This window comes from Pimephales promelas, chromosome 15, assembly GCF_988280905.1.
Source record: "Pimephales promelas chromosome 15, fPimPro1.hap1.1, whole genome shotgun sequence".
Taxonomy (NCBI): domain Eukaryota; kingdom Metazoa; phylum Chordata; class Actinopteri; order Cypriniformes; family Leuciscidae; genus Pimephales; species Pimephales promelas.
The window spans coordinates 7,634,069-7,661,191 of NC_142783.1; the positions used below are offsets into that span (position 1 = coordinate 7,634,069).

Genomic DNA, 27,123 nt, shown 5'->3' on the forward strand with positions numbered 1-27,123 from the left:
ATTTGCTACTTGCAAATGCTAATTTGTAGGCCATTAATTTTTTTTTTATAATAATATATTCATTAAAATTAAAAACAAACATGAAGTAACATTAACAATGGACAAAATCCCCACTATCTGATCCCCGAAGGGTTTGTAATTCAAACCCAGACAAAGATGGGTGAAGCATTGAAATAATACTATAATGCATATAAAAAATTATGAATCGAATTAATCGAATCGCATCGAATTTGGATGTGAATCGCATCGAATCGAATCGTTCTGAATTTGCACAAATCGTTCATGAATCGAATCGAAAACCTATGAATCGTGAATCGAATCGATTCGCTGTCTACCCAAAGATTCACAGCCCTAGTGGAATGTGATAGGAAAGCATCATTAATGCAGATTTGAGCGCGTGCAGCAACATTTTTAAAAAATTAGGTTTTTTAAAGCTTTATTCAACATAACTCACATAACAAATAAAAGACTTGAGTCAGATACACAAGTGATCTGTGACAACAGTACCAGATTTTTTTTATTTTTAAGTCTAGTAAATGTTTTTTTTTTTTTCTTGAGAAGCTGGTTGTTTCAGTAAGGTGATTTTTGGTAGTTACATAATCTCCACAGTCTCTAAAATACCATTTAAATTCAAAAACTACATGCAGAAGCATCTTAGCAGGTTTGTAATACAGCACACAAGTCATATGGACTGTCACTGTATTGCTGAAAGATTCAACAAGATACTCTTTTTTGTCCTATACAATAAAATAACAGCATACCGTGTACTTGCTGCATATATTCACATTATGTAAAATGTGCTTATAAACCCATTTACCTTGTAGTGTTAGCTCGGCCTCCATAGTTTCTGCAGACTGAGGAGTCTTGTCTGTGCTGCTCTGCTGATGCTGTACTCCCACAGGGTTAAAGACTCCTGCCCCAGGCATTGCTGATGGAATAAAACTCCCAGGAATAGTACCGGTGGGAGGAATCATGCCTCCAAACAGAGAATCCTTGCTGTTCTCTTGAGTGGTTTGCAACGAAGGCTGCACTAGAGCTATAAAGGTGAGAGTGGGGTAAAAGGCCTGTTTAGGAGCTTGGAAATTCAATCTTAAAAGGACAGCACTTTCACAAGAAACATTATACGAAATAAGGATTGCATATTTCAGAGGCTGTTTAACATACATGTCTGAGCCGAAGCAAGACTGGTTCCAACTGCTGACGGTCCCACTCCTGGCGTGGCCATAAAACCTGTGAAAGAGAAATTTACAGATAAATATTTGGTAACACTTTACAATAGAGTTACATTAGGTTATTTTAATACATTAACTATCATTAACAATAAGCAATATTTTTGTTGGTTTTAATTATTCTCTAAAAACATTTGTCCCTTAATATTCAACAATATTACTGATCTGACTCTGTTGTATGAGAACTGAACTTTTTTTTTTGCAGAGCTGCTTTATAGACGAAATGAACTAAATGAATTACTGATGATCTTTACATTGGAACTTAATCAACACTGATTTTCTTTATATCATTGTAAAGCTGCTTTGAAACGATCTGTATTGTATAAAGTGCTATATAAATAAATCTGTGTTGTATAAAGCGCTATATAAATAAAGGTCTCTTGACTCATAAAGATACAACTATTTATTGATAGTTCATGTTAATCTCAAGTCCATTAAATCATATTTAAAGGGGCCCTATTATGGATTTTTGAAAATGACTGTGTAGTGTGTAACAGCTTTAAGTGAGTGAAATCTGGAAGTGCACAGTATATAAAGTTATTGTCTTTCAAAAGTAAGAGTCGACCCTGAGTCAATGAAATTAATTGTTTTTCAAACGAGTCATAAGCCGTTTCATTGTGACGTCAAGACGAAACATTAGTATATTGTTTGTACCGTATTTTCAGTCGGCCAGAAGCTAGTTATTTTACTTTATACAGTTCTAAATATGAATATTTTCCCTTCACAAAGTAAAATAACTAGCTTCCGGCAAACTGAACATATGGATTCGACTTAAGTCTAAAGCACAACTTATACAAGTAATGTGACGTACTAATTGATTTACGCTATGCCATAATGCACTATGCTACTTCCGATGTCATAAGTTGAGCATTAGGTGCAAGTAGACTGTGTATGGCCGTTTGGCCGAAAGCTAGAATTTTACTGTGTGTAACGTGTTAAATATGAATATTTTTCTTTCACAAAGTCATCGTTTTGTTTCAGGAGGCCTTTATTCACCCCCCCAGAGCCATGTGGAGCACTTTTATTATGGATGGATGCACTTTTTTCATGGATGGATGCATTTTTTTCATGCATGGATTTTTTAGAGCTTCAATCTGATTGTTGCAATCTACACTTCCAACCTTGGCAGCATAAGAGTGTTTATTAATAACTCTGATTGTATTCGCCTGAAAAAAGAAAGTCATATACACCTAGGATGGCTTGAGGGTGAGTAAATCATGGGTTCATTTTCATTTTAAAGTGAACTCCTTTAACAAAGGTTAAATGCTTTGGAAGCATTTTTCATTGTTAGTTCATGATAACTAATGCAGTTAACTAATGTTACCAAATAGAAATATTTTTATTAGAAATCTATCATACCGTTAAAAGCTTAATTACTGAATGTTTAGGTTTGAACCATATACCTGGGGGAGGCTGTGAGGTGTTGAACCCTGCTCTCAGAAAGGGAGGAGGAGGACCAAAGCCTGGTGGGGGCACTGACATGGTGACAGGGAAGGATGGAGGCACAAGGCCAACAGCAGAGACGGTCTGTGCCACTGGAATCTAAACCGAACAAAGCCATCCATGGAGAAGTAAACGGTAATGCATTATTAATGCAGCGGTCTCCACATCCCAAGGTGCAAAATGAAAACAAGAACGCAATGGTAGTATCTCTTTTATTACTTTAAGCGGGGTTTGAACCAGCAAACTTCAGTAACCAGATTAAATCTTTAAATGGCCACACCACCCTTAAAATCTAGCAATTTAATCAGATGTAAAGAGTAAGAAATCAAAATGTGTGTTGTTCCATTTGTAAGGGCATTTTCAGGCCTGGATGAGTGCTAAAATCATACCTGCATGGGCATCATAGTGACAGGCTGTGTAAAGGCCTCACTAGGTGTGCTGCTGGTTGTACTGGTTTCAGCTGTAACGGCCTGACTCGGAGTCTCTTTGACTGTCTCTGTATTCCTCTGTGATTCCCATTCTGCAACAGAGAAATAAGGTTAAGTTCTGAGTAGAAGTTACATACATACGAGTTGCATAAATCTACAATTTTCAGCTCATAAACAAGGAAATAATTCTTACCATTGTTGACCGTCTCCTGGTCAATCATGCCTCCCTCTGCAAAGTCATCCAGATCATCCAGTTTGACCTTCTCCCAAGGAATATAAGTGACCCCAAGGTCCACATCCCAGAACTGCTTATACTCCTGTTTCACCCCTTTGTTGAGGGCCCAAGCGATCTGGAACCAATGCAACATGTTTAAGACATATTCCCATAAGAAATTATAGAACATTACAAAAATTATAAGTCAGCGAAGATTCTTCACACGTACTTTAATGACCTTTGAACCAATTTTGTAGGAGCCTGTGCTCAGTTTCTGAAGGGCACGGTATGCATCCTGACGATGGACCATGCAGATATAAGCACAGCCTCTGGGAGGAATCATCTGGGAGAAAATAAATATAAAGTATTAATAATAATAATCTAATCCAAAATAATAATAAAAATAATATTAATAGTAATAATTAATTTTAAAAAAAATCATAAAACAAAACCTGAGGATCTACAAGCTTCCCTAAAATACAATCTTAAAAAAAAGTTCCAAAAGTTTTTTTTCCCCGCCTTTTTGCAGCGATGCCACAAAACAACAACTTCTGGTTCCACAAAGAACCTTTCAATAAACAGTTCTAAAAGAACAATGTTTTTGCTTTTTTTGTGTAACAAATGTTGGTTAAATGGACGTTAAAGGCTGTTATGGAGCCACAGATGCCAAAGCACCTTTATTTTCAAAAGTGTACTTCAAGTTTAGGGTATTTTGAATAACACTTCAGCAAAAAATATTTATAGACCCAAGAAATGCCCCTTGGCTAGATGGCACAACTGCTCTAACTAAAATTTGAACTAATCCAAGATGCTCTCAAGTGCTCATATTAGTTACAGTGCTCAAAGTTACAGAAACTCAACTCACATTGATAGATTCAATCTGGCCAAACTCTTCGAAAAGGTTAGTAAGATCTTGTTGGGTGGCCTTCTTGTCCACTTGGCCAACCCATAGAGTAGTGCTGCAAACTGAAAGAGGAATCAGGAAATGAACATGAGTTACAGATGCGATTTTATGGTAGAAGAAAATTGCAATAAATCTGCAACTCTGTTTAGAGAAGGAATTGACCCTTCGCTAAACCCCGCCCTCCCTAGTTACTGTTGCTACGCCTGTCAAGCTTTCGCGGCTGGCCCATCTATTATAGTGTGGATGCACCCGGTATCAGACATTTCAATATGATAATTAGTAATTTTCGGCGAACAAGTGAAATATCTGAGAGAGCAAGACAAAAGGGACTACAGTATGCATTCGAGGGATATATTCTAGGGCTGAACGATTTTGGAAAATAATCTAATTGCGATTTTTTTAACCAATATTGCGATTTAATATGCGATTTAAAAAAAAAAAGTTATTTACCTTCTGTATTAGTCGACAAAGACAAGCAATAAATCATTGTACAGTAGGGATGGGAATCTTTAGATAGCTCATGATCCGATCTACTTTTTTTCTGTTAAAATATGTATTTAATTACATGTGTAAAAACACATACTTTAAAAAAACATTTAATTAAACCAATTACATGTTAAGAATTTTAAATAGGCTATATAAAATAATATAGCTTCAAAATATAAAAGCTAGTAAATAAAGAGAAAAAAAAAACATTACAAGCAATAAAGAAAGAGTGGTCTCAGGATTTAAAAGTAGGCTGTCTGAACGTTTTTCATTCAAGAGCTGGAGTGATTTCCCCTCAGTTTAAATACGATATGCTGCATTCACACTAATGCATATATCTCTTTTCAAATTGTAAATGTGGTTTGTCCTGTTGGTTTAAGATATAACTGACCGTGTTTACATTAATTTCGCGTCATAAAAGCATTTTGACATGCAAGTACATTTACCAACGAGTCACTCACAGCCGCATGCACGAGCGCTCTTCACAAAGCACGGGTTAGTATTTTAAAATGAAAGCAGCCTTCTCAGTGATTTTCATGGTTTTAATATATAAGCCAACTGCATTCCAAAAGACATAAATAATGCCTCTGTGAAGCATTTGTAAAGAAAATACCCGCGGGAGAGAACGCGCACTGCAAGTGTAACGTTATAACATCAAGCAAAGCGGCAAAACCTGTTCAATGAAGCCCGCGAATGTCCTTGTAATTCGGTTCAGTCCCGAACTTTATGAAATAACGTTAGCTACTATGTTTTGTAAGGTTCGAGCGGTGTCGTGTGTGTGAGTGAGGAAGAGAGAGAGCGAGAAAATAGAAGCAAGCAGATTCAGAACCCGGTTCGTTTCTAAAGCACGCGCAGCGTCATCACGCATCTGTGTTTAAAAACTATAAGCTCATACTCGATTCTGAAATTCTCTGAATCGATCCAGGATTGTTGAGGAGAGAATAAACAACACAATATCACATACATTAAAAATAAACTGTTCTTTTCTGAACGCCTGACCGCGTACCGTGGCAAGTTGATGCTTTATCTTGCAGACTGCTTTTCTCTCGCGTGTCACGTGACCAGTGTAATCGCAGCTCTTGCGATTACGAAATTGCGTTTCATCATATCGCGATTTTATCGCAAATGCAATTAATCGTTCAGCCCTAATATATTCACGACATTATATGCAACCGATTAGGGAATAATTTCTTAAAAATTGAAGTTAAAGCCTAACGTTATAGTCCCAGCGCAAGCAGCAGCGCCTCATACGCTGACCGTTCAAATGGAAAACACAAATTGAGGAACAGCTATGTTCATACACAGCAGGGTATGTGAAAAATAATCTTAATAATTATAAATCAAACAGCTTATCAATAAATCTTCTGGAATAACACTAATACCAGGAGAGCCGCGATCGGATTGGGTTAAGTTAAGGGGTAACGTTAGTAGGACGTCGATTAACAAAATGCTGAAATATATTTTAAAGTATGACAGTGAGCATTTGTCTTGTCTCTTTAATCGTCTTATTTTACGTTATATCATTATGACCAAAGAACCGTCAATATTTCCAAGCAATAGGTGTTTTTGTTAAGCATGTCGACATTTACCAGTAACGTTAGTTGTGAATGGGTTTCGCACATAGATGCTAGATCACGCCAATCATTTCTCCCCTTGGCTTTTAGATTTTCTGGAAGGAGAACAATTCCTCTCCCCCGTCCAAACTTTTAGTATACCGGTATCAGATTTGCACTATCCATACGCACAATGCTTCAGCATGTTTCCCTCGTTCGAAAGCTTGCCAGACCTCCCGCGCATAGTTACGGTTGCTACGACATGATTGGCCAGTGGCGGTTTTCGGGCGTGGCTTAGCGAAGGGTCAATTGAGTGTTCTAGCAGGTAAATGGCTATATAACATTTGTGGATTAATAAATGCACTTTCAGGTCAGTGATGTATTGGCACTAAAATTTTAAAAGTAACAGTTCTGTTAACTGGCCTGACAGAAAAACTTATACCATTTAAATCTTCAAAATTTGTGGGTGAACAATCTCTTGAGGCTTTCTCTCACAGACCAAAACAGTAGCCAGTAAACACAGAGGTTTATGATTTTCCTATGATTTTTTTATACAAAGCATCCATACTTACATATTTGTGTTATGGACGAGACACTTACAAAAATAGTTAACCAAAAATGAATTCTGTCATCATTTACTCACCCTCAAGTTGTTCCAAACCTGTACATATTTCTTTGTTTTGCAAAACACAAAAGATGATATGTTTAAGAATATGGGTAAACAAACAATTTAATCAAAATAGATTTCCAAAAGTATGGAAAAGAATTACTACAGAAGTAAATGGGGCCCCATCAACTGTTTGGGTACAGACATTATCAAAATATCTTCTTTTGTGTTCAGCATAAGAATGAAATTCAAACAGGTTTGGAACAACTTAAGGTTGAGTAAATGACAATTTTCAAGTTAATGCTTACCATCAACAAGTTAGTTGGGACAGAAAGTTTCAACTTATTTACATGAAACTTGACAGACTAAACCTCTAAAAAACAACCCTAATAAATTCACAAAAAGCACAAGGTGGACCTTTGTAAACTTACCACTGAGAACCCTTGAGCGGATAGGAGGAAGCCCTTTTTTCTGCCGTTCCTTTTCTCTTTCCCGCGCTCGTCGCTCACTAGAATATGAACGGGAGGACTTCCTCTTTCTGTCCCTCGACCGAGACCGTGATCGCTTTCTGTGTTTGCGCTTCCGAGACCCTGAACGAGATCTTGACCTCCTTCTCTTAGGTGACCTGGGAATAAAGAGGTTTTCACGAGAGAGCTCTTTACCTGTGACTGAAAAATGGAAATGAGGCAAGAGCTATTTAACAACAATGCAACACCAACCTGGACCGAGATCTTGAGCGTGTTCTTGAACGCGTGCTGCTGGTTTTCTTCTCCTCAGCCTCAAAGAGTTCCTCATCTATAGTATCCTGTCCCTCATCAAGATCCATGTCCTGCAAAATACACATATGAAAATGGTGTACCAACTATCTGTTTGTTTGTCTTGCTTACTGATTAATTAATGATGAAAGAGAGGTGACATCCAACAGAAGAGGCTATTTCTAAGAGAGAGACATCACCTTTAAACTACTGTCAATACATGACTAACATTGACTTTTTCTCCCAACTATGGTTTGATATCTGATCTTGCCTGTTGTTGGTTATCAATGGAGTCATCCATTTTAGCTTCTTGTTCTGGGAGCTGTGATGGGGCGCTGCTTTGGCCAGAAGGGGCAGAACTTTCGGGACCAAAGATGGCATCCTGAGCCTCCATGGACATGGACTGTCAGAAGTAAAGTGCATTAATAAGTATCAAGGTAAGAGAATGAGTTCAGTGTTTCCCACACAGACTAATTTGTTGCTATGCGCCACAGAATCAACACTGGCCGTCAAATATTGTTTCATTATTAATTTATTTTTAACGCTAAACATGCAGCATATTCATTCAGCTGCATTTCCTTTTCCTGCTCTCCCTCCGTCTCTCAGTCACTCACGCACACACACAGCCCCTCCTCTCTGTGCACACCACATCTGTCTGAAACTTTTTAAAGTTTCGACCTTCCCTCTGTTCAAGCCATTTCGGACATTATTCATAAATCTAAACCCTGCACGTCAGCTCGATCCCCTTCCCTCCACCCTGGTTAAATCCTGCTGCTCTTCACTTGCCCCTCTCAACACGGAGATTATCCACTCCCCTCCCTAAGCTCCGGTTCAGTCCCTTCACTCAAAATTGCCTAGGTCACACCCAACCTGAAAAAAAAAATTGGTCTGGACCCAGCTAATTTTAGCAATGACTGTCCCATATCTAACTTAGCCTTCATATCCAAAAGTCTGGAAAAAAACAGTCGCTTCTCAACTTCATAATCACCTCATGTCGAATAGCATCTACGAGCAGTTTCAATCGGGCTTCCTTCCCCTTCATAGCACTGAAACCGCACTTATTAAAATTTAAGATGACCTTTTCATGGCTTCTGATTCTGGGTTGCTTTCAATTCTCATTCTTCTGGACCTCACAGCAGCTTTTGATACCATTTCTCATCCCACCCTCCTCAGTCGATTATCACCTATTGGTAGGGTTGGGAATCGTGAGAAATTTTCCGGTTCCGCCAAATGATTCCGGTTTCGGTTCCGGTTCCCATTCATTAAAAAATATTAGTAATAGGGATGCACCGATACCACTTTTTTGGAAAACGAGTACGAGTACTTGCATTTCAGTACTCGCCGATACCGATACCGAGTACTTAATAAAAAAACAAAAAAAAACATGATTTAAATATTTTTATATATGGGTTTTTAGGTCCTTGATTAAATTACTTGGGTAACACTTTATTTCGATAGTCCACTTTACTAACTATAAGTAACTTTTCAATTACATGTCAACTAACTGTCATTAGAGTATTAGTAGACTAGAGTATTAGTACGATCAGCTTAATATCTGATAACACTTTATTTATTTGGTCCCCCAACAGACATTCAACTGACTATAAGTAACTTGGCGACTACAAGTAAACTTATTCTCCTAATCCAAAGCCATTCACTTTGAAATTGTTCCACACCAGTGATGCACGGGTTGATCCAAAATGAGCGGGTGCCTGCAGTTACGGGTCATCCAAAAATATTTTTAATGATATTCGGGTCGCGGTCGGTCAGGTCGTTTGGAAAAAAATGCCAATTAAACCTTTGTATTTATATAGTACTAGATAGAATTTTCTATGAAATATATAGGCCGAATTTATTTATTGGCTGAATAACTGGCACGAAGATGACACACAAGCTCAGTCTAAACAGTTCTCAGTTCTGTACTGGTGTGATCCGAGAACCGCTGTACCTCTGCGTTCGTTACTACGCGGATGCGCAGTATCAGCAGTATCAACAACATGTCTCAGTTCAGTGAACTGTTAGAGTTACTGGAGTAAAATATAATTCGGGATATTGGTTTATTTCAACTCGGAGGGACTGTCAGGCATGTCTGAAAGTGAGTAACTGTAGTAACTTGTGGATCAGCACTGACGCAAGACGTGGACTGATGCGAATGATTCAGTTCGATTTAGCGTACTGGTTCGACCGGTTCATTAAAAAGAACCGATTCGTTCACGAACCGGCCATGTCTATGATCACTAGTCTGCAGAGAGATGGAGGCGGCAAGAGAAAAGGTGAAGACTGGGGAGTGGAAGCTCCGCAAATACACAAATAGAAAGAGTAAGTGTGGGAGACATTTACCGAAATAATGAAAGATGATGACCAAAGTGCTGGCTTTGTTATATGTAGGCTACGTCTTCTTGCGATGCTGTGTTGTTACACGTTTATGGCCCAATGACGCTACGATGAGCATGTACTACTTTTAAAAAATACGGTCAGGAAGAGGGTCGGGTACAATATTTTCTTACTTTTTTTGCGGTCCGAGTAGCGGGCGGGTAGTTGAAAACGTTGGTAGTGTGCGGGTTGTTTATACATTGACCCGCGCATCACTGTTCCACACGGCTGACATGTCTCCCCATCTCCCCGCTCTGAGCTGCAGCCGGAGCCTGGGGGTGGGCACTCGGCGCCTGTGATTAACCCATTTCTCAGAACATGGTATCGGTCCCCGGTATCGGGGGACTTTTAACGAGTACGAGTACTTTAGAAAATGTGGTATCGAGGCCGATACCAGATACCGGTATCGGTGCATCCCTAATTAGTAAGAGAAAAAAACACAATCCTTTTTGTGTTTATTTCTTATAGTACTTAACAAATTAGTTAAACAGACTGGTAATGTAAACAAATTCAACATATTATTAAGCAATTTTTGCACAAAAAAATTTCTGAAGGAAAAAAAAAAAGTCTGCATTCTCTAGAATAATTTAGGACCTCTCCTTGCTTATTGTATCTCCATCAGTGAAGAATGCCCTCTCAGAAGGGGTATAACATGCTTGAACACATATCTAAGATATGTATAGACCTTATGCACCAGAAAAACGTGGGCGCCGTCATCTTTAGAATATTGTCTTTGAACTTCCGGTTCTGTATATTTCTATGGCATCGCTGTCGAGGAGTAATTAGCTGGTGAAGTGGATTTACTTATTGTAGAGTTAACAAAAGTTATCATGAGCATTGTAATGTTTATCATAAGCATTGTAAAGCAGATGTCTTAACAAATGTCGAACGGGAATTTTTTTACGAGCAGTTCATTCATACCTATGCAAGATCGCTGTGGAAATACAGACCGGAAGTCAAAAGACAACGAGCGCAACACTGAAAAGGGGCGGGGCTACATAAGGTCTATAGAACAGATTATTTTTAAATGGTTTGAATGATTGATTCATAAAGACTTTACTTATTTCATTACTAGATAAATCGGCGCTCTAGCAGTTAATAAACAGAACTGCATGCGTCTTGCGGAAGAACATTGTTGCCGGAGCTACTTTTCTCTGTTTGTCCATGACGAATCACGCAGACATTGGGCTACTCCGTAGCGGCTGCGATCCGCCGGCTAGTCTGAACAAGAAGTCCGAGTATTAACGCTTATTACAGGCTTAACGTAGTGATTCAAGATGAGACAAAAACACGGTTTAAAAAAAGGCATTCATGATGCACTCGCTCATTGTATACATGTCGTAAATTCTGAACACAAAAAAGTTAAGGACTGCATCTGTTTTGATTACTACAGTCAATATTTACTCAAACTATAAACTTTTATCTCAGTACTTCTGTAACGTTAATCATTTGAATATTAACACGTAAATCACACGTAAAAAAATCTTTTAAAGATAAATCATGCAGCTCTACTCTCTCTCTCACGCGCTCGCGCTGTCTGCGCCTTGAGGTGAGATGCTAAAGGATAATCTACTCCAAGCACGTCGCCCACATATCGCACCAGAACCGTTTTCGGAACCAAAACTTAGGAATTTTGCACTGTTCTGGTATTTTTTCAAAAACACTACCGATTCTGAATGAGAACCGGTTCTCGGTTTCCAACCCTATCTATTTCACCCACACTCCCATAGCCTGGTTTATTTGATACATTTCTGAGCGCACACAGTTCATACAACTAAAAATCCAGAAATCAGTTACCTTCCCCACCTCCACTGGAGTGCCCCAAGGCTCTGTATTGGGGCCTCTTCTTTTTATCATATACAGCCTCCCTCTTGGTCACATCCTCCGTAAACATAACATTAAATTTCATTGCTACGTGGATGACACCCAGCTCTACCTCTCTACTAAACCATCTTCTTTACTCCCACCAACCTAATAAACTTTCCATTACCATTGATAAGTCAACTGTCCTTCCCTCCCCTCAGGTTAAGAGTCTGGGTGTCGTCCTTGACAGCACATTATCTTTCCACTCTTTAATAGCATCACCCGGTCAGCCTATTTCCACCTGCGTAACATTTCCCGCCTCCGTCCATCTCTTACTCCCAAAACCACCGCCATCCTGGTTCACAGCCTCATCACATCTCGGTTAAATTACTGCAACTCACTCCTGTTTGGCCTCCCTAATAAGACGCTCCAGAAGCTGCAGCTCCTACAGAGCTGCACGCCTGATTACTCAGACCCCCATTTTTCATCATATCACTCCCATCTAGCAACAACTTCACTGGCTTCCTGTCAAACAGAGGATCATATTTAAAATACTTCTCATTACCTTCAAAGCAGTTCATAACATGGCTCGTCCACATATCTCAGATCTTCTCCATTTAAACATCCCTACTCGTTCACTCTGATCCTCTCACACCTGCCAGCTTTCTGTTCCCCCTGCTCGTCTTGTCACAATGGGGAGCAGGGCGTTTAGTCGCTTTGGAATCTTTGGAATTCCCTCCCTCCAGATCTTCGCACCATGGACTCATTTAATCTTTTCAAATCCAAACTCAAAACTCTGTTTTTTAGACATTCATATTCCGTCTGACCCATATCACCTCAATGTTGTCTTGCCAATTTTATTGTTTTTTTTACATTATTACAAAACACAAACAAGAAACAAAAAAAACAAACAAAAAAAAAACAGCCCTCTCTCCACAGGCAAGGTATTGAATATTTATAAAAATAAAAATAAGCAATCCTTCAGTATACACTTTTTTTTTCAGCTAGGGCTGCTGGGATTATTTGTGAGAGGTGAATTAACCGATAATTTTATGTTTTGTCCGACTAATGCATTTAATTGCTGCCAGGCGTTAAATGTAGCAGAAATTATTGCGTTTTGTGTGATTGTTTTTAGTTTCTTTTTAGATTCCAAAAATGGTATGATAGTTAATGGATTATCCTGTAATTCAAATTGTTCGATTGACATCCATTTTACTTCATCTGCTCTGCAGTGAAACCACATACACAAAGCACGAAGTTGTGCAGCCAAATAATACAATTTAAAATTTGGGAGATTCAAGCCACCTTTGGAATAAGGTGCCTGTAAAGCAAGAAGTTTGACTCTCTGTGTGTTGTTGTGCCACAGGAAGGAAGTAAGTGATTTATCTAATTCCTTGAAAAATGACATAGGGACCTTCAGTGGTATACACTGGAATAGATAAATAAATTTGGGTAGTAGATTCATTTTTATTGTATTAATCCTGCCAATCAGGGATAAGGGGAGGTCCATCCATCTTAGTACCTCTTTTTTAGATTTATTAAGCAATGAGTAGTAATTTTCTTCATAGATTTTGTCACAAGTGCTACAGATATTGATTCCTAAGTATTTGAAGCCCTCAGAGCACCATTTAAATTGAACTGGAAGTTGACTTATGTGATGGTTTGTCATTTTGATTGGGAAAGCTTCACTTTTTGAGTAATTAATTTTGTATCCCGATACAGCACTGTATTTGTTAAGATTAGTCAATAACGAGGGAAATGATGTAATAGGTTGAGAAATAAATACTAATAAGTCGTCTGCATAGAGTGCAAGCTTATGCTCTTCCATTCCAATTTTTATGCCGGTGATGGATATGTCTGATCGCAGGGCAATAGCCAGTGGTAATAAAATAATGACATGTTTTAACTTGAGGCAGTAGTGTTTGTGAAGTCAAAAACAGGTCAATTCTAGAATATGTATTGTGAACATTAGAGTAGAAAGAGAATTCCTTTTTTACCAGGGTTTTTCAATCTCTACACATCTATTAGTCTAAGATCATTCATACTTTGTCAAAATCCGCAATAGCATTACATCAAAGTAGTGTTCTCGGGGGCTGAGCGATCTAATGACAGGTTTAACACAAGGTTGAAATCTCCTCCCAAAATACATTGACCCTCTGCAGATGCCAGATTCATGGTTAATTTATTAAAGAAATTGGGGTCCTCTATATTAGGGCTATATATTGATGCCAGTGTCAATCTGGTCCTGTTAATTACACAATCAACTAATATAAATCTACCTGAGGTATCCTTTTGCACTGTGTTTAACTGAAATCTAAGGTTTTTGTTTATAAGCAACGCTACATCTCTAGTACTTGATGAAAACGAGGTAAACTGAGTAAACTGAGTCCCGCAGATGACTACTTCTTCTATTATGATATACTTAAGCTCTATCTCAAAAAAAAAAAAAAAAAAAAAAAATATATATATATATATATATATATATATATATATTTCGTGTGGTCTAGAACATATTCTTCCTTCTGAACAAGACCTGTACTATAAGACGGTAACATCATGTAAACACGTATTGTCGAGGTTCCCCCTTTCATCCAGTAGTAGGGGTACGCGCCAGTTCCAAAGTGCGAACATATACCTTAGCCTCACCCGGGGTAGAGAAGCGCCGGTATCCTCAATCGATGTTCACCCTCAAGATGTCTGGGTATAACAACGCGTACTCCACTTTTAACTCCCGGAGCTGAGCTTTAACGCCGTCATAAGCTTTTCGTTTACGGACAATCTCCGCTGAGTAGTCGTTAAAGAAGAGGATCCTCAGTTGACGCAGGGTCTCGTTCTGGTGATGTCTACGTGCAGCTTCCATTACCTGGACTTTATCAGAGTAATAGTGGAATTTGACTATGAAGGGACATGGTCTCTGTCCGGTTGGCGGCATTGGGCCCAGTGTGCGATGAGCACGGTCCAGGATGATCCTGCCGTCTGTGGTGTCAAGATGAAGATATTCGGGGATCCACCTCTCGAGGTATTTCACTGCGTTTGTTCCCTCTTCATGCTCTGTTATTCCCAGTATTCTGACGTTACATCTCCGGGAGTGATTCTCCAGCTGGTCGGAGCGCTCTTTCAGTAGTTTAATTTGTTTTTCCAAAGTTAGGATTTTGGCTTCGGATGCAGCTGCAGTCTGGTCAATAGCTTCTATTTGCTTATCTGCGGTATCCATTCTCGCAGTCAGGGCCTGTATTTCAGTGCCTCGGTCTGCAACGGCTTCCAGCACAGAGGCCAATCTTATTTCAATAATTTGCGTTACGTCAGCTATTTTTTTATCCATCATTATTCATTTATTACATTTCAAGAGACTCCGGCAAATTTGCTGTCTATGACCGCTGTGAGAGTGTGTATGATGGTATTGGCATCAGACGTCACTGTCGAGGGAACAGAGCTAATATTAGCATCTTCGCCGCTGATTTCTCGACTGGCGTGAATTTCACCGCTTCCATCGTTCTTCTTTCCCCTCGGTTTAGGCATGTTGGCTGTAGCTTTCTTGAAGTAATCATCAATGTTCATATCAGGCACTCTTTAGTCTTTTAAGACCACACGAAAAACTAAATTAATTGTAAAAGTCTCAGAGCTCTTGAACGTGCTGCCTAAGCGGACGCCATCTTAGCGGAAAGTTGTTGTTTACTGTTTTAATGTTGTTGTTTTTAATCTGCTTTGTACAGTGTCCTTGGGTGTCCTGATAAGGCGCTTTAAATAAAATGTATTATTATTAACAGCGCGCGAGAGACTGATTGTGTCTGCGGACATGCGACAGTGTGTGAGAGAGACCGAGTGTGTCCGAGCATTAGTAAATTGGTACATAGTAATATATACAAGAGGCATGGAAGTTCGATTATAACTTATTCAATAAACCAAGCTCCAGTGTTCCTTGTTTTAAGAACTATTATGAAGGAATTATTTTGTTATAATTTTGTTATGGTTTTGCACAAATCTGTAATGGAAACACACACAGTAAAAACAAATTATGTAAAGAAAGAACCATGATTTTAAGTACCTTCTGTTGATGCTGCTGGTGCTCCATTAGCTGTTTCTGAAACTGCTCAAGGTTTTGCTGCTGAAGATGCTCGGCCAGCTGATGAAATATCGAGTTATTGATGGAATCTGACACCACAGGTCTGAGAGAGACAGTAAGAACATGACTTAAAAAAAAAAAAAAAGACAGGGAACAACTTTTTTTTGGAAATGCCATACAAAAAAAACAAAACAAAAAAAACAACAACATACAACTGAGATGACGTAGCATCTTTCTTAGTATCCTCGCTGCGTTCTGACTCATTCCCGAAATCGAATTGGCCCAACAGCTTCTAAAACACCACAGAATGGCCAATAAGAAAAGAGAGTTCAACTTCACAATGGATAGTGTAATACAAGGATTAAACCCGTTCAGCCAGTAGTGCTCCTAAAAGCCCCTCACCTTGTTAAAGGAGGAAACTCTCTGCTCCAGTGGGTTGAGTGTGTTGGCTGCTGCGGCTGCGGTGAGCTGTGCGGTGAGGGCCTGGAGCTGAACTACCAAACCTGCATCCAGCGCCTGTAGCAGAGAGGGCTGAGGCTTCTGCTGCTGCATCTGCAGGCTCTGGACCAGCTGCTGCAACTACAAACACACGTACACACACACACACATCTGTCAGAAATACAGCTGTGCAGAGAACACAGTGTTGTCAATGGATGAGAAATCTGACCTGCTGGCCCTGAGGACTCTGCAAGATCTGGGCAACCGCTGCCACTGTGTCTGTGTTGGAGATCTGAGACGCCCAGTCGGGGAGACTATGTTGCACTATGTTGGCTGGAGTGGCTGGAGTTGCAGGAGTTCCTTTACAAAGTAGAAGAAAATATACAGATTTAAGAATGCTTTCAAATTTTTAGGAATACTTAAATGTTTTGGTGAGGTAGACATGGTGAACATGGAACGACATGACAGAAACGAGAGAAAATGGATGGAACAGACTTTTAAACCAGTCGTCATGATCAATTGTCGCCTCAAGGTGTCAGCTTAAACTAGATACTAACAATTGGCCTATGGCTAAGCCACGCCCCCTCCACTCACTCAGACACACAGTCAACATTTGGGGACAGGCGCTATGGCAGCTGTCACAGTAGGAGACATTTCACAGGAGGCAATAGGTGATTTTTGGAGACAGAAATATTATATATCATCTCAAAGTCACCTAAAGGGCCTTAACTATACATTGGAGGGTTATATTAATAATTTTATTGTTGAGAAGGTCGATGAAAAGCTTCAGCTCCAGGCAAAAAGGTACAGCTAACAGTGTAAACGTGATAACCCCCATATCGTTGCCATCACCGTTTAGTGCTACAGTATTTACATGAATCATTCAGCACAACATTGTTAACATTTGTTATCTCGGTTATTTACAGAAACTTTATTGAAGCTAAGTGACATGATTTACAACGCAGCTAGAAGCTAACGTTAACGTTTTCTAATGTTAGTCAAACCTAACGTTACGTTAGAGATTTTAAAGATAACGTTCAAATACGTTGTTGACTTAACTTAGAACAGATGTAGACATCCTTGTTTAATTTATCCACGTTTAGTTGGTGTTGTGATCTACCGCATAATTAATTACCGCATTAATCCAGAGCAGACACTTATCTTGGTTGAGATGTGGCTTGGGAAAGGGTAAAAAAAAACACACCGTCCCCCAGCCTCTGAGGAACCTAGTGTTGGAGTTGCATGTACCCCATGCACATCGTTTGACCATTTTTAACTTAAAATGACAAGAAAAAAAAACTAATGAAAACTGACTAACTGCAATGCATTTCAATGGACGTGGAAGGAGAGAATGTCTGAGTGTATTGGGTTAGCTCTGCACTGTGATTGGCTGATCGCGTTTGAGGGCTTGATCGCGTTTGAGGCTTATTGGCTGATGGCGTTTGAAGGCTTAGCCATAGGTCAATTCAATCAGAATTTTGAGTGGTAGGGCAACCTTGTGTGATTGACATACTGAAAAAGGAGTTCTGAGATCGAACGAGTTCTGAACGAATACGCTTAGCCTCGAAAAACACTCTGAAGCGTTATTTGAGATAGTGTAGGTTTAGTGTGCATCAAGGGCACTGAGATTTGGTGTTTAAGAACTAGGACAGTCTTCCTGTTGCGTGAACGCGCTCTCAAGTGACCAAGACCACTTGAGTCTGGGTATTTGGACAGTCCCATTCTGCTGTTGTTTTGTATTACTAGTAATTAGTTTCTTTGTTCTTATTTTATCACATACTGTTTACTCCAGTCACCTTGAGTTTTTGATGATATTTAAAGCTTATTTAAAGCAAAAATAGCTATAATGTGATCTATATTAATATTATCGTGAAATAAAAGTACTCGTATCATAATATAATATGTGATATAATATATAATAATTTTTACAACCATTCTTTGCAACCAGGGTGGGTAAATGAGTGGGGAGCTATTATAAGTACTAGGGATGCACCGAAATGAAAATTCTTGGCCGAAACCGAAAACCGAAAAAGAGGAAACCAAGGCCGAAAACCGAAACACTGAAAGAAATTATGCCAATTATTAGTATTATTGCATTTATGGCTATAACTGTGTACAAACTTTATTAAAATCAAGGCATTGCAATAGCATAAATTCATATAAAATTTTCAAAGAATAAATCAATTACAAATTATGCAAATATTTATTTAGCACAATGCACAGTATAAAATAAAATTCAAACTAAAATGTTTAACTTGACCCCACTCATGTGTACATTAAATAATAGGCTAATAATAGGCTAATCTACTTGCCTGCAGAAAGGTTTTAAAATTAAATGTTCTCTCATAAAAACAAAGCCAAGCACGAATTTCTCATCACACCAGCACCCAGTTTGTACGTCTAAATTAATTGCTTACATTTTAAAAAATTAGCATACAATAGCATAAAAAGTCTTTTTAATGAAAGGTTCATGTTTAATACAAATGTACACGAAACTTAATGAAATATGTTTAGTGAAATTAGAAAATATTTAAGAGAGCATTAATTTAGTTGTATACATACATGTTCACATATATTTTTTGTATCTACATATTAAGTAATAATCTCATGGTTTACTGGGTTTTACATGATTATTTTTGTATTGGTGGTGGAATAATAAAAAATAAACATTGTCATGCGTTTATCTTTCTTCTTCTCACCAATTCCTAATGGTTAGAGGACAGTTACTTGGGTCGTCCACTGTCGTTTCAAGGAATAGCACAACGGCGAGTGCGTCAAGTATAAATGCCTCAACCGTTTGGAGCTGTGCGCGCGCTGTCTGTGGAGACTTGCGCTGTCTGTGGAGACTCGTGCTGTCTGTGGAGACTCGCGCTGCGGAGGCAGGCGAAATTATAAACAAAGGCTTCAGTCTCCTTGCGCAGACATGTTGCTTCAGACAAGCATGTGCAGGTCGCGATTTGTGTCATCTGTTTGCGTCATCACATTTCGGCCGTATTGTTTCGGTGATAAAAGTCTTTCGGCCGAAAATTTTCTGTGGCCGAATATTCGCTGCATCCCTAATAAGTACACTAAAGAGTCCCTGCATATTTGGACTCTAGTCTGTGCAAATGATTTCTCTGAATGTAAAACCTGTTGTCACAACAGTGCATTGTTCCACAGAGAAGAGGATGCATTCCTGTGTAGTATGCAGTGTATAACTTACCGGGAGTAGTGCTGTTGACGGGTACAGCACTGCTGGCAGAGACGGGCGTAACACTGGGGGGCGGGAGTCCTGCTGCCATGTCCAGGAGAGGCTGGATGATGTCACTCTTAAAGACACTGTTTTTCTGCCATAGATTGAGCACACGAACAATCTTGCTCTGCAATGCAAACATTGAAACTGGGAAATAAGCAAAAGGGAAAATAGTCTAGACAAGAGCTTTACCATTTGATTACAGTGATGCGACAAAAACACACCTTGTCATCTGTCGGGCAGCGGTAGAGGCTTTGGAACGTGCTAATGATGTTTTTACTAAAGCGTGGAGCGAAAACATCTTTCTCTTGACCAAACTGGTGACGGGACTGCCGTACAATGGAGTCGATGACATACAGACCAGGAACTTTGTACTCTGGCTTGCACTACACACACAAAAGTGAAAGAAGTAATAAATAATGAAAGAGGGTGCAAAGGGTCCGGGCTCAAAATACTCGCATTATATAATTTTTACAGCCAGTGAATTACAACCATTATCTTTATACACAGCAAGGTAAACCACACCAAGCTCTGGGTTTGTGAATGAACTGTGTGCATTGTGCTTGTGAACTGGATGCGCAAAAGGCTTTTTCATGTAAGGCTGACATATACATGGATTTATATATATCTTGTTCAATGATAGAAGTCTTTGGTGCTCTTTTGTTGGCAAGTTATCGATTTTGTTAGATACCTCTAGTAAGATCTAAAGATATTCTGGATTCAAAACACATTTCACCAAATAGTGACAAGTTTTCTGCACAAATAATACTTAAAAGTTGCACAAAGAAAATTTTCATGTAGAACATTTTATTTTATATTTTCATAAATATTTAAGGGTGTATTCACACCTGCCTTGTTTGGTTCGATTGAATCGAACTCTAGTTCGTTTGCCCCCTTGGTGCCGACCTTTTGGGCAGGTGTGAATACAGCAATCGAACTCGGGTGCGGACCAAACAACCGAACCGAGACCCAGCTGAAGAGGTGGTTTCGGTACGGTTCCAAACGAACTCGGTGTGAACATAAACCGACCCAATTGCAAGAAAGCACTGCATCGAAAGATAATATTCCGGCGCGCTGTCTGGCCACACAATACTGCTGCGCGTCTTTCTGCGCGTCGTGTGTGCATCATTGGAATGAATGAATGAATGAGTGCGTGCAGGACATTCACATACAGAGTGTTCTCTTTAGTCTAATCGCGCAGAGATGCAAAAAAAAAAATCATTTGCAGTTCTTAAAGCATTTGCAGTTCACCACCTTTTGGTGGTGGTTGACGAGATTCCCCCTTCTATGTAAAGCGAGTGCCGAGAAACGTTCTATATAAATGTGGTTATTAATATTATTATTATTATTATTATTGATGTAACGATAGTTACAATACAAGGATGATGATGCGTTAATTTACGTTAAACTGGACAAACTGAATCGCAAGCGTTAACATTGACAGCACTTGTTAACACAATAAGAATCTCATTATTTGAATGAGTGAACATAGCGCCTCTCTCCATGAATGAAAACTTTATACCTTATCCAACTTCTGTGCAGTGCCACTTGTAACGCAAAGTTGAGATGTTGCCCAGAGATAAAAACAAAACAAAAAAAACAGTAGATGGTCGAATGAAAAGATGCACGAGAGATGTCATATTTCCCCGCGTAATAGAACCACTTAAACGTTACACTCGTCGTCTTCTCAAAATCCGAATTACAACATCGTATAGATGACATTGCATCAGATACTCATTAGTTTATTCATATTGCGTTTGTACAGACTTAACACAAAATTAGTAAAAGAACAAATATTGCAGTACGAAATATAGGGAAATATCTCCATGCTGAGCCTTTTTTGCACTTCCTGATTTCCCTTGAGAATCCTTGTCCAATGAATGGACGAATTTAGCACACGTGTGGTTTTGTTTACAAATTTTGGTTCACTTGCAAAAAGAGCAGTGTGAAAGCAAACCGTACAAAAAAAAAAATATTAACAATAATTTATTTGGTCCGGACCAAAGCAAGTGAACTATCGGACTTTCCTGGTGTGAATACACCCTTAGACACACTTGAGCTCCCTCTAAGCATTTTACAGCATTTACCTATGTAGCAACTATTCATGTATATTAATTTATTTTACATTTCAAGGCAAAAAGAACTGACCTTTTGAACGAATTTCTCCACACTTTGGACCACATGCTTGTAGAACTGAAAGAGATCACAAAAGAGAAACTTAACCTTTAATGTGAAGATTAAGACATTTACATTAATTGCATGAATTGAAGATGGACATTCAATTTATACACATTCACATCACTTCCCATAAACAATTAAATGAAGAACTAGAGCTGCACATGCGAGAAATGACATTAAAGGAACACTCCGACTTTTTGGGACTTTAGCCTATTCACCTTATCCCCCAGAGTTAGATAAGTCCATACATACCTTTTTCATCTCCGTGCGTGCTATAAGTCTGTTTGACGCACCCACCGCTAGCCTAGCTTAGCACAAAGACTGAATGTGAATGGTTGCAGCTTTCATACTAATCCAAATGAGTGACAAAATAACGCAAACGTTTTCCTATTTACATGTTGTGATTTGTATAGTCACAAATGTGTACAAATAACAAAGTCAAATGAGACACAGACATCTTTAACCGTATAAAACCTGGGAACTATTCTCTGAAGGCGAAGCACTGCTACTTTGACGAAGTGATAACCGCATCACCTGAGACACGCCGTGGAGAGTTCGCTCAGAGTTTGGGTACAGAGTCAGCAATTTATAAATAGTAAAAGCGTAGTTTACAGTCATGGGTTTTCGCTCTATTGTAAATAGCTGCGACAATAAAGAGGGGAGGTAATACCATGTTTCACAGAATTCCAAACGCTGACTGGATGAAGAAATGGCTAACTTACTTACTCTGGATATTGATCCAAACACACCTAAATAGATTATCAAGGGACATTATGTTTGCTCGGTACATTTCAATGAGGACGACTATTTTGAAAAAATAGAATTTGCCACACGGACCATAATGTGCTGAAGGATACGGCCATCCCATCTATAGCACAGACAGGACAAGTGGATCACCTGCGGCTGAGGTAAGTGTTGCGTTATGTTTTTAGATGACCTACTGTAACAGTGCCATTAGCCAGATCTAATGTAACGTTAGTGACACTATTATATGAATAGGGTATGAATGTGTTTTTATCTTGATGCGGCGCGGACGCGCTTGGAAAAAAACGAGCGCGTTGAACTTGCACCCTGCGCACGGCGCGTCTAGTAGCCTAAATTTGAAATAACCATGGAAATAACGAACTTGAGCGTGCAAAAGGGTACGATAGGCTGTGAGTTCATTGTGCAAAAACAATTTGTGCTATTACTTTCCCCTTATTCTATCCTATAGTAATGCAATTATACTGTATATTATATGCTGTTGAATACATTTGGTTCAGCTAATAAATTGAATTTAAAATATATTGATTCCTGTAATAATAATTATTTATTCATGTTCTGTGATATTTATAAATCTGGATGCGTTTTTGGTTGGAATTCAAAGAAACATGGTACTGTATTACCTGGTCTCCCCCGTTTATTGTCACAGCTCATACAATAAAGCAAACACCCATGATAAACTATGCTTTTCTATCTAACGTTAGTAATTGCTGACTCTTTACTCCAACACTGAGCGAACTCTCTGCTCCTCGTCGCGGTGCGTCTCAGGTGATGGTTATCACTCTGCCCAAGTAGCAGTGCTTCGCCTTCAGAAAATATAGTATTTATACAGTTAAAAGATGTCTGTGTCTCATATGGCCTTGATATTTGTACAGTCTGTGACTATACAAACCACAACATTTGCAAACATAGAAAAACATTTGCGTTATTTTGTCACTCATTTGGATTAGTATGAAAGCTGCGACCATTTACATCTAGCCTTTGTGCTAAGCTAGGCTAGCGGTGGGTGCGTCAAACAGACTTATAGCACGCACGGAGATGAGAAAGGTATGTATGGACTTACATACATACTCTGGGGGATAAGGTGAATAGTCCCAAAAAGTCGGAGTGTTCCTTTAACAAACATGTCCAAAAATGATGGCAGGCAACTAGAGCTAGTTCAGTGGTTCTCAAAGTGTTTATTTAAATTATAAGTTAAGTTCTGTATTATTCTCTCTTACTGTTATATGAAATAATGACATTACAAAGCAAAACTATTGCAGGTGTTTTTCATTGGACATTTGTTATTTAAAAAATATTTCCGTTTTTATTTATCAAACTTTTTTTGGAGATTGTGAAAAAAATCTCTACCAGTCTATCACACAGCAGAAATAAACCCGAGGGAAAAGAAATATAAAGCGAAACCGAACTTGCGTTACCCTCCAAAGTTGAAAAAGTAGTTGGAAAAAAAAGGTAACAAATTATATGGAAGCGGTTTGGGGTTCTTCCCATGTTAAGCTCTGTAGCATAATGACTGGTTTATATTTTGCTCTTTTACCTCAAATTTCTACCCCTAAATCACTTCATAGATGTAAAATCATTGCTTAGTCAATTTTTTATTTTTTTTATTTTCTCTTGTATACTTGTGTACTAGTTTGGCAGATCTCTGTACCAGACATGCACACAAACTGCATTGCAATCAATCTGGGGAAATGGGCCTGCCCCCACAGCTTGAAAAAATCCTAGAGGAAACACTAAAGCGCTATATAAATATACCCGACTTGACTTGACCGAGTAGTTTAAAACCACAATTTACGCTCTGGTTAATACAACTTTCACAAAATCTGCCTTTAAACTTGAAAGAAATAAAGAAATAAACTACACTTGATCTCAAATTCAAAAGAGAAAGTGAGAGAACACCCCTACAGTGGTCTCGCAGTAGATTTTGTGAAATTGCGGTGGGTGGACCCTCGGATTTTCTAGGGGAGGATTTAAGTATGCCACCCCATAGCAAAATGTTGTACATTTCAGGGCTCCAGACTGCGACTAAAATTTGAGTGTGCGACTGAATTTTGTCCTTGTCCGTGTGGACAAGGCCTCAGACAGCACCCAAATATTGAGCTCTCTCAAGTCTTGCACTTGAATGGACAAATTCACAAAAAAAGTATATCAACGTGTCCGTCTCGATGAGTATCCTAGCAGACATAGTCTGTTATTCCTTAATTGAATTTATACGGTCAAGAAAGACACTCACAGTATCAGTGTAGGCCTACTGAATCAGTAGGCAAAAGAGGGCAAACCCACCATTTTCGTGAAGACTGGTTGCGAGAATTCAGCTGGTTAAAGTAGTACTGTAAGGAAACAGTACTGTAATATGTAATGTAATAGTACTGTAAATTTGCCAACAGTGCAGGCACTTCATAGTAGGGCTGACTTCTAATAGTGTTGTCAAAAAACTCGGTACTTCGGTACCAAGTCGGTACTAAAAAAAAAAAGTTATGGTACCAGCTTTTCTAGGTACCGAGTACCAGGTTAATCCAGTTCTAGACGCGCTGTCTGCAAGGTGCACAGTTGCGTCCTCTTCATAAAGCAATATTTTAAAAAAAGACATGATGTGAATTAAAGTCAAACAAGTTTACTTTAGGTAAACAATTCAATACTCAGAAAATCAAACTACCAGTTTGGGATTGTGGTTCACAGGTTCATTACAAAACCTTCGGTTAAATGTGTTTTTAGAAGTTGGTTATAAACTTGATAGACTTAAGGGGTCGCACACCGGACGAGAAGCGCAGCGCTGCGCCACGTAGGACAACTCCCGGTATCCCACACTGGACGTGCATTTCTCATCCGTGTATGGCCAGCAATATTGTTATGTTTAATGACATGAAATGAAGGTAATATCTGTTCTGTGTTATGATTGTACTGTACAATAAAATACAATCGTTGTTTAATCTGCAGTCTGAAAACTTTACCTCAGAGCATCCATTCACTGAATGAATTGAGAATCTTAGCTGAAAATCCAATAACATCAGCAATTGTCATTCAAGCAGCTGATTTCTGATAATGGATGCAAAACTAAATGCATATTGCAGGCAGGGTTGGGTGTAACTAATTACTAAGTAATTAGTTACTGTAATTTAATTACTTTTCCCTTGAAAATGTAAAGTAAGGGATTACTCTTCATTCATCTGTAATTTAATTACAGTTACTTCTGATGTAATTGAGGTACAGTCGTGCTCAGAATTAATGGCACCCCTGGTAAATATGATGAAAACTGGCAGTAAAAAATAATTCTGCATTGTTTATCCTTTTGATCTTCCATTAAAAAAAATTGGCAAAATTCTAACCTTTCATTGACGCTAAAGAATTGAAAGTGGGGGTAAATCACACTATGAAATAAATGTTTTTCTCCAAAACACTCTGGCCATAATTGTTGGCACCCCTAGAATTTTTTATGAGAAAAATATCTCTGAAGTACATTCCCATTAAACGTACAGTGTGTGATTTTTGGCCACCAGGGCTCACTTATTTAAAATAATAACAAAAGACGAACTTTGATGACGTCAGGAAAGAGCGTGGGCTCACAGGAGTTGTTGTCGCTGTCAATGACAACCAGCTCAGCTCATGGCATCGTTTCACAAAATATACGGATATACGGCATCTCTCTGTAGATTTAGCTTGTCGAGAAGCTTTAAATGCTACCCCAATGTTTACCTGTGTCATGCTTCTCCTGTCCCAAACCCTTCTCGGGTGATATTTTTCCCCCGTACGTTTGAGCTTTACTGAGCTGGCTGTAGCAGCAGAACGTGCAGGTAATCGTAATCGTGGTCCATAACTATAATACAGACGAATATAAATATTTATATTACGCTCCTTCAATGAATGACCTATTTTAGAACATTTTTCATATATAGGGCGCACCGGATTATAAAGCACATAAGATACTGAAGTCAAACGTTTGACTGGGTTTGCGTTATGCATCCACTATGTGCTAAAGGGAATGTAGTGAGTGCGCGGCGCTGGAGGTGAGGCGTTTATTTAGTAAGCATGAGCGCGCTGAAGCAGGCACGTACATTTGCAGCCTGACTCATATGAGTATTCAATGTTCGCGGCTCGCTAACAGCAACAGTTGGCTGTTTTGAATGAGACGACCCGGTTACTATGAACGGGGAGAGCTTTATGCGCGAGCAGCATCGGGGACAGTGTCTGTTAAGAGTGAGCGCTCGTGAGCGGGCACGTGATTTACACACATAAAAATACGTACTACTTTTTTTTCTTCGTCATTTTCTTTGCTTTATTGGCGGTAGTCCAGTGTTCCCCTTTGTGTTTGGCGGTTTCGCCTGGTTCCGCAAGGAAGTTAGAGAAAATAGAGGAGTCAAAGGTTATATGACGCCATAGACAGGCGATGAAACGGAAATAAAGAAACGTCCCGTGTCTTCGAATTAAACTATAAATTTCTCCGTATTTGAAAGTTGGTGGAAACTGTCGGGATAATGTAAGTACACATCTAATAGAAATCTATAACATAAATACAGTTATTTTTGCTATTTTTAAAGCAGAAAAAATACATATTGTGGCTTTAATATTTAATTTAAGCAAATCAGGGTGACTAGGAACATGAAATTGTCCAGCTATGACTTCTTGTTTCAAGGAGTTTAAATATGAGGAAGCACAAA

General features: G+C 38.9%; 1 protein-coding gene across 1 annotated transcript in view; it reads right to left on the reverse strand.

Annotated features, from left to right (window-relative positions):
* The window catches only part of scaf8 (SR-related CTD-associated factor 8), an 86,342-nt gene that overhangs the window by 3,766 nt on the left and 55,453 nt on the right, over positions 1–27,123 (reverse strand). Inside the window, exons 3-19 of the mRNA XM_039650979.2 lie at positions 21,677–21,721; positions 19,753–19,914; positions 19,499–19,655; positions 16,526–16,656; positions 16,261–16,437; positions 16,071–16,150; positions 15,841–15,961; positions 7,891–8,022; positions 7,584–7,693; positions 7,296–7,489; positions 4,180–4,280; positions 3,544–3,657; positions 3,294–3,450; positions 3,062–3,192; positions 2,633–2,771; positions 1,165–1,230; positions 818–1,036 (exon numbers count right to left, since the gene is read on the reverse strand). Of these exons, the coding sequence (XP_039506913.2) occupies positions 818–1,036; positions 1,165–1,230; positions 2,633–2,771; positions 3,062–3,192; positions 3,294–3,450; positions 3,544–3,657; positions 4,180–4,280; positions 7,296–7,489; positions 7,584–7,693; positions 7,891–8,022; positions 15,841–15,961; positions 16,071–16,150; positions 16,261–16,437; positions 16,526–16,656; positions 19,499–19,655; positions 19,753–19,914; positions 21,677–21,721 (2,236 nt within the window). The remainder of the gene's footprint in view (positions 1–817; positions 1,037–1,164; positions 1,231–2,632; positions 2,772–3,061; positions 3,193–3,293; positions 3,451–3,543; positions 3,658–4,179; positions 4,281–7,295; positions 7,490–7,583; positions 7,694–7,890; positions 8,023–15,840; positions 15,962–16,070; positions 16,151–16,260; positions 16,438–16,525; positions 16,657–19,498; positions 19,656–19,752; positions 19,915–21,676; positions 21,722–27,123) is intronic.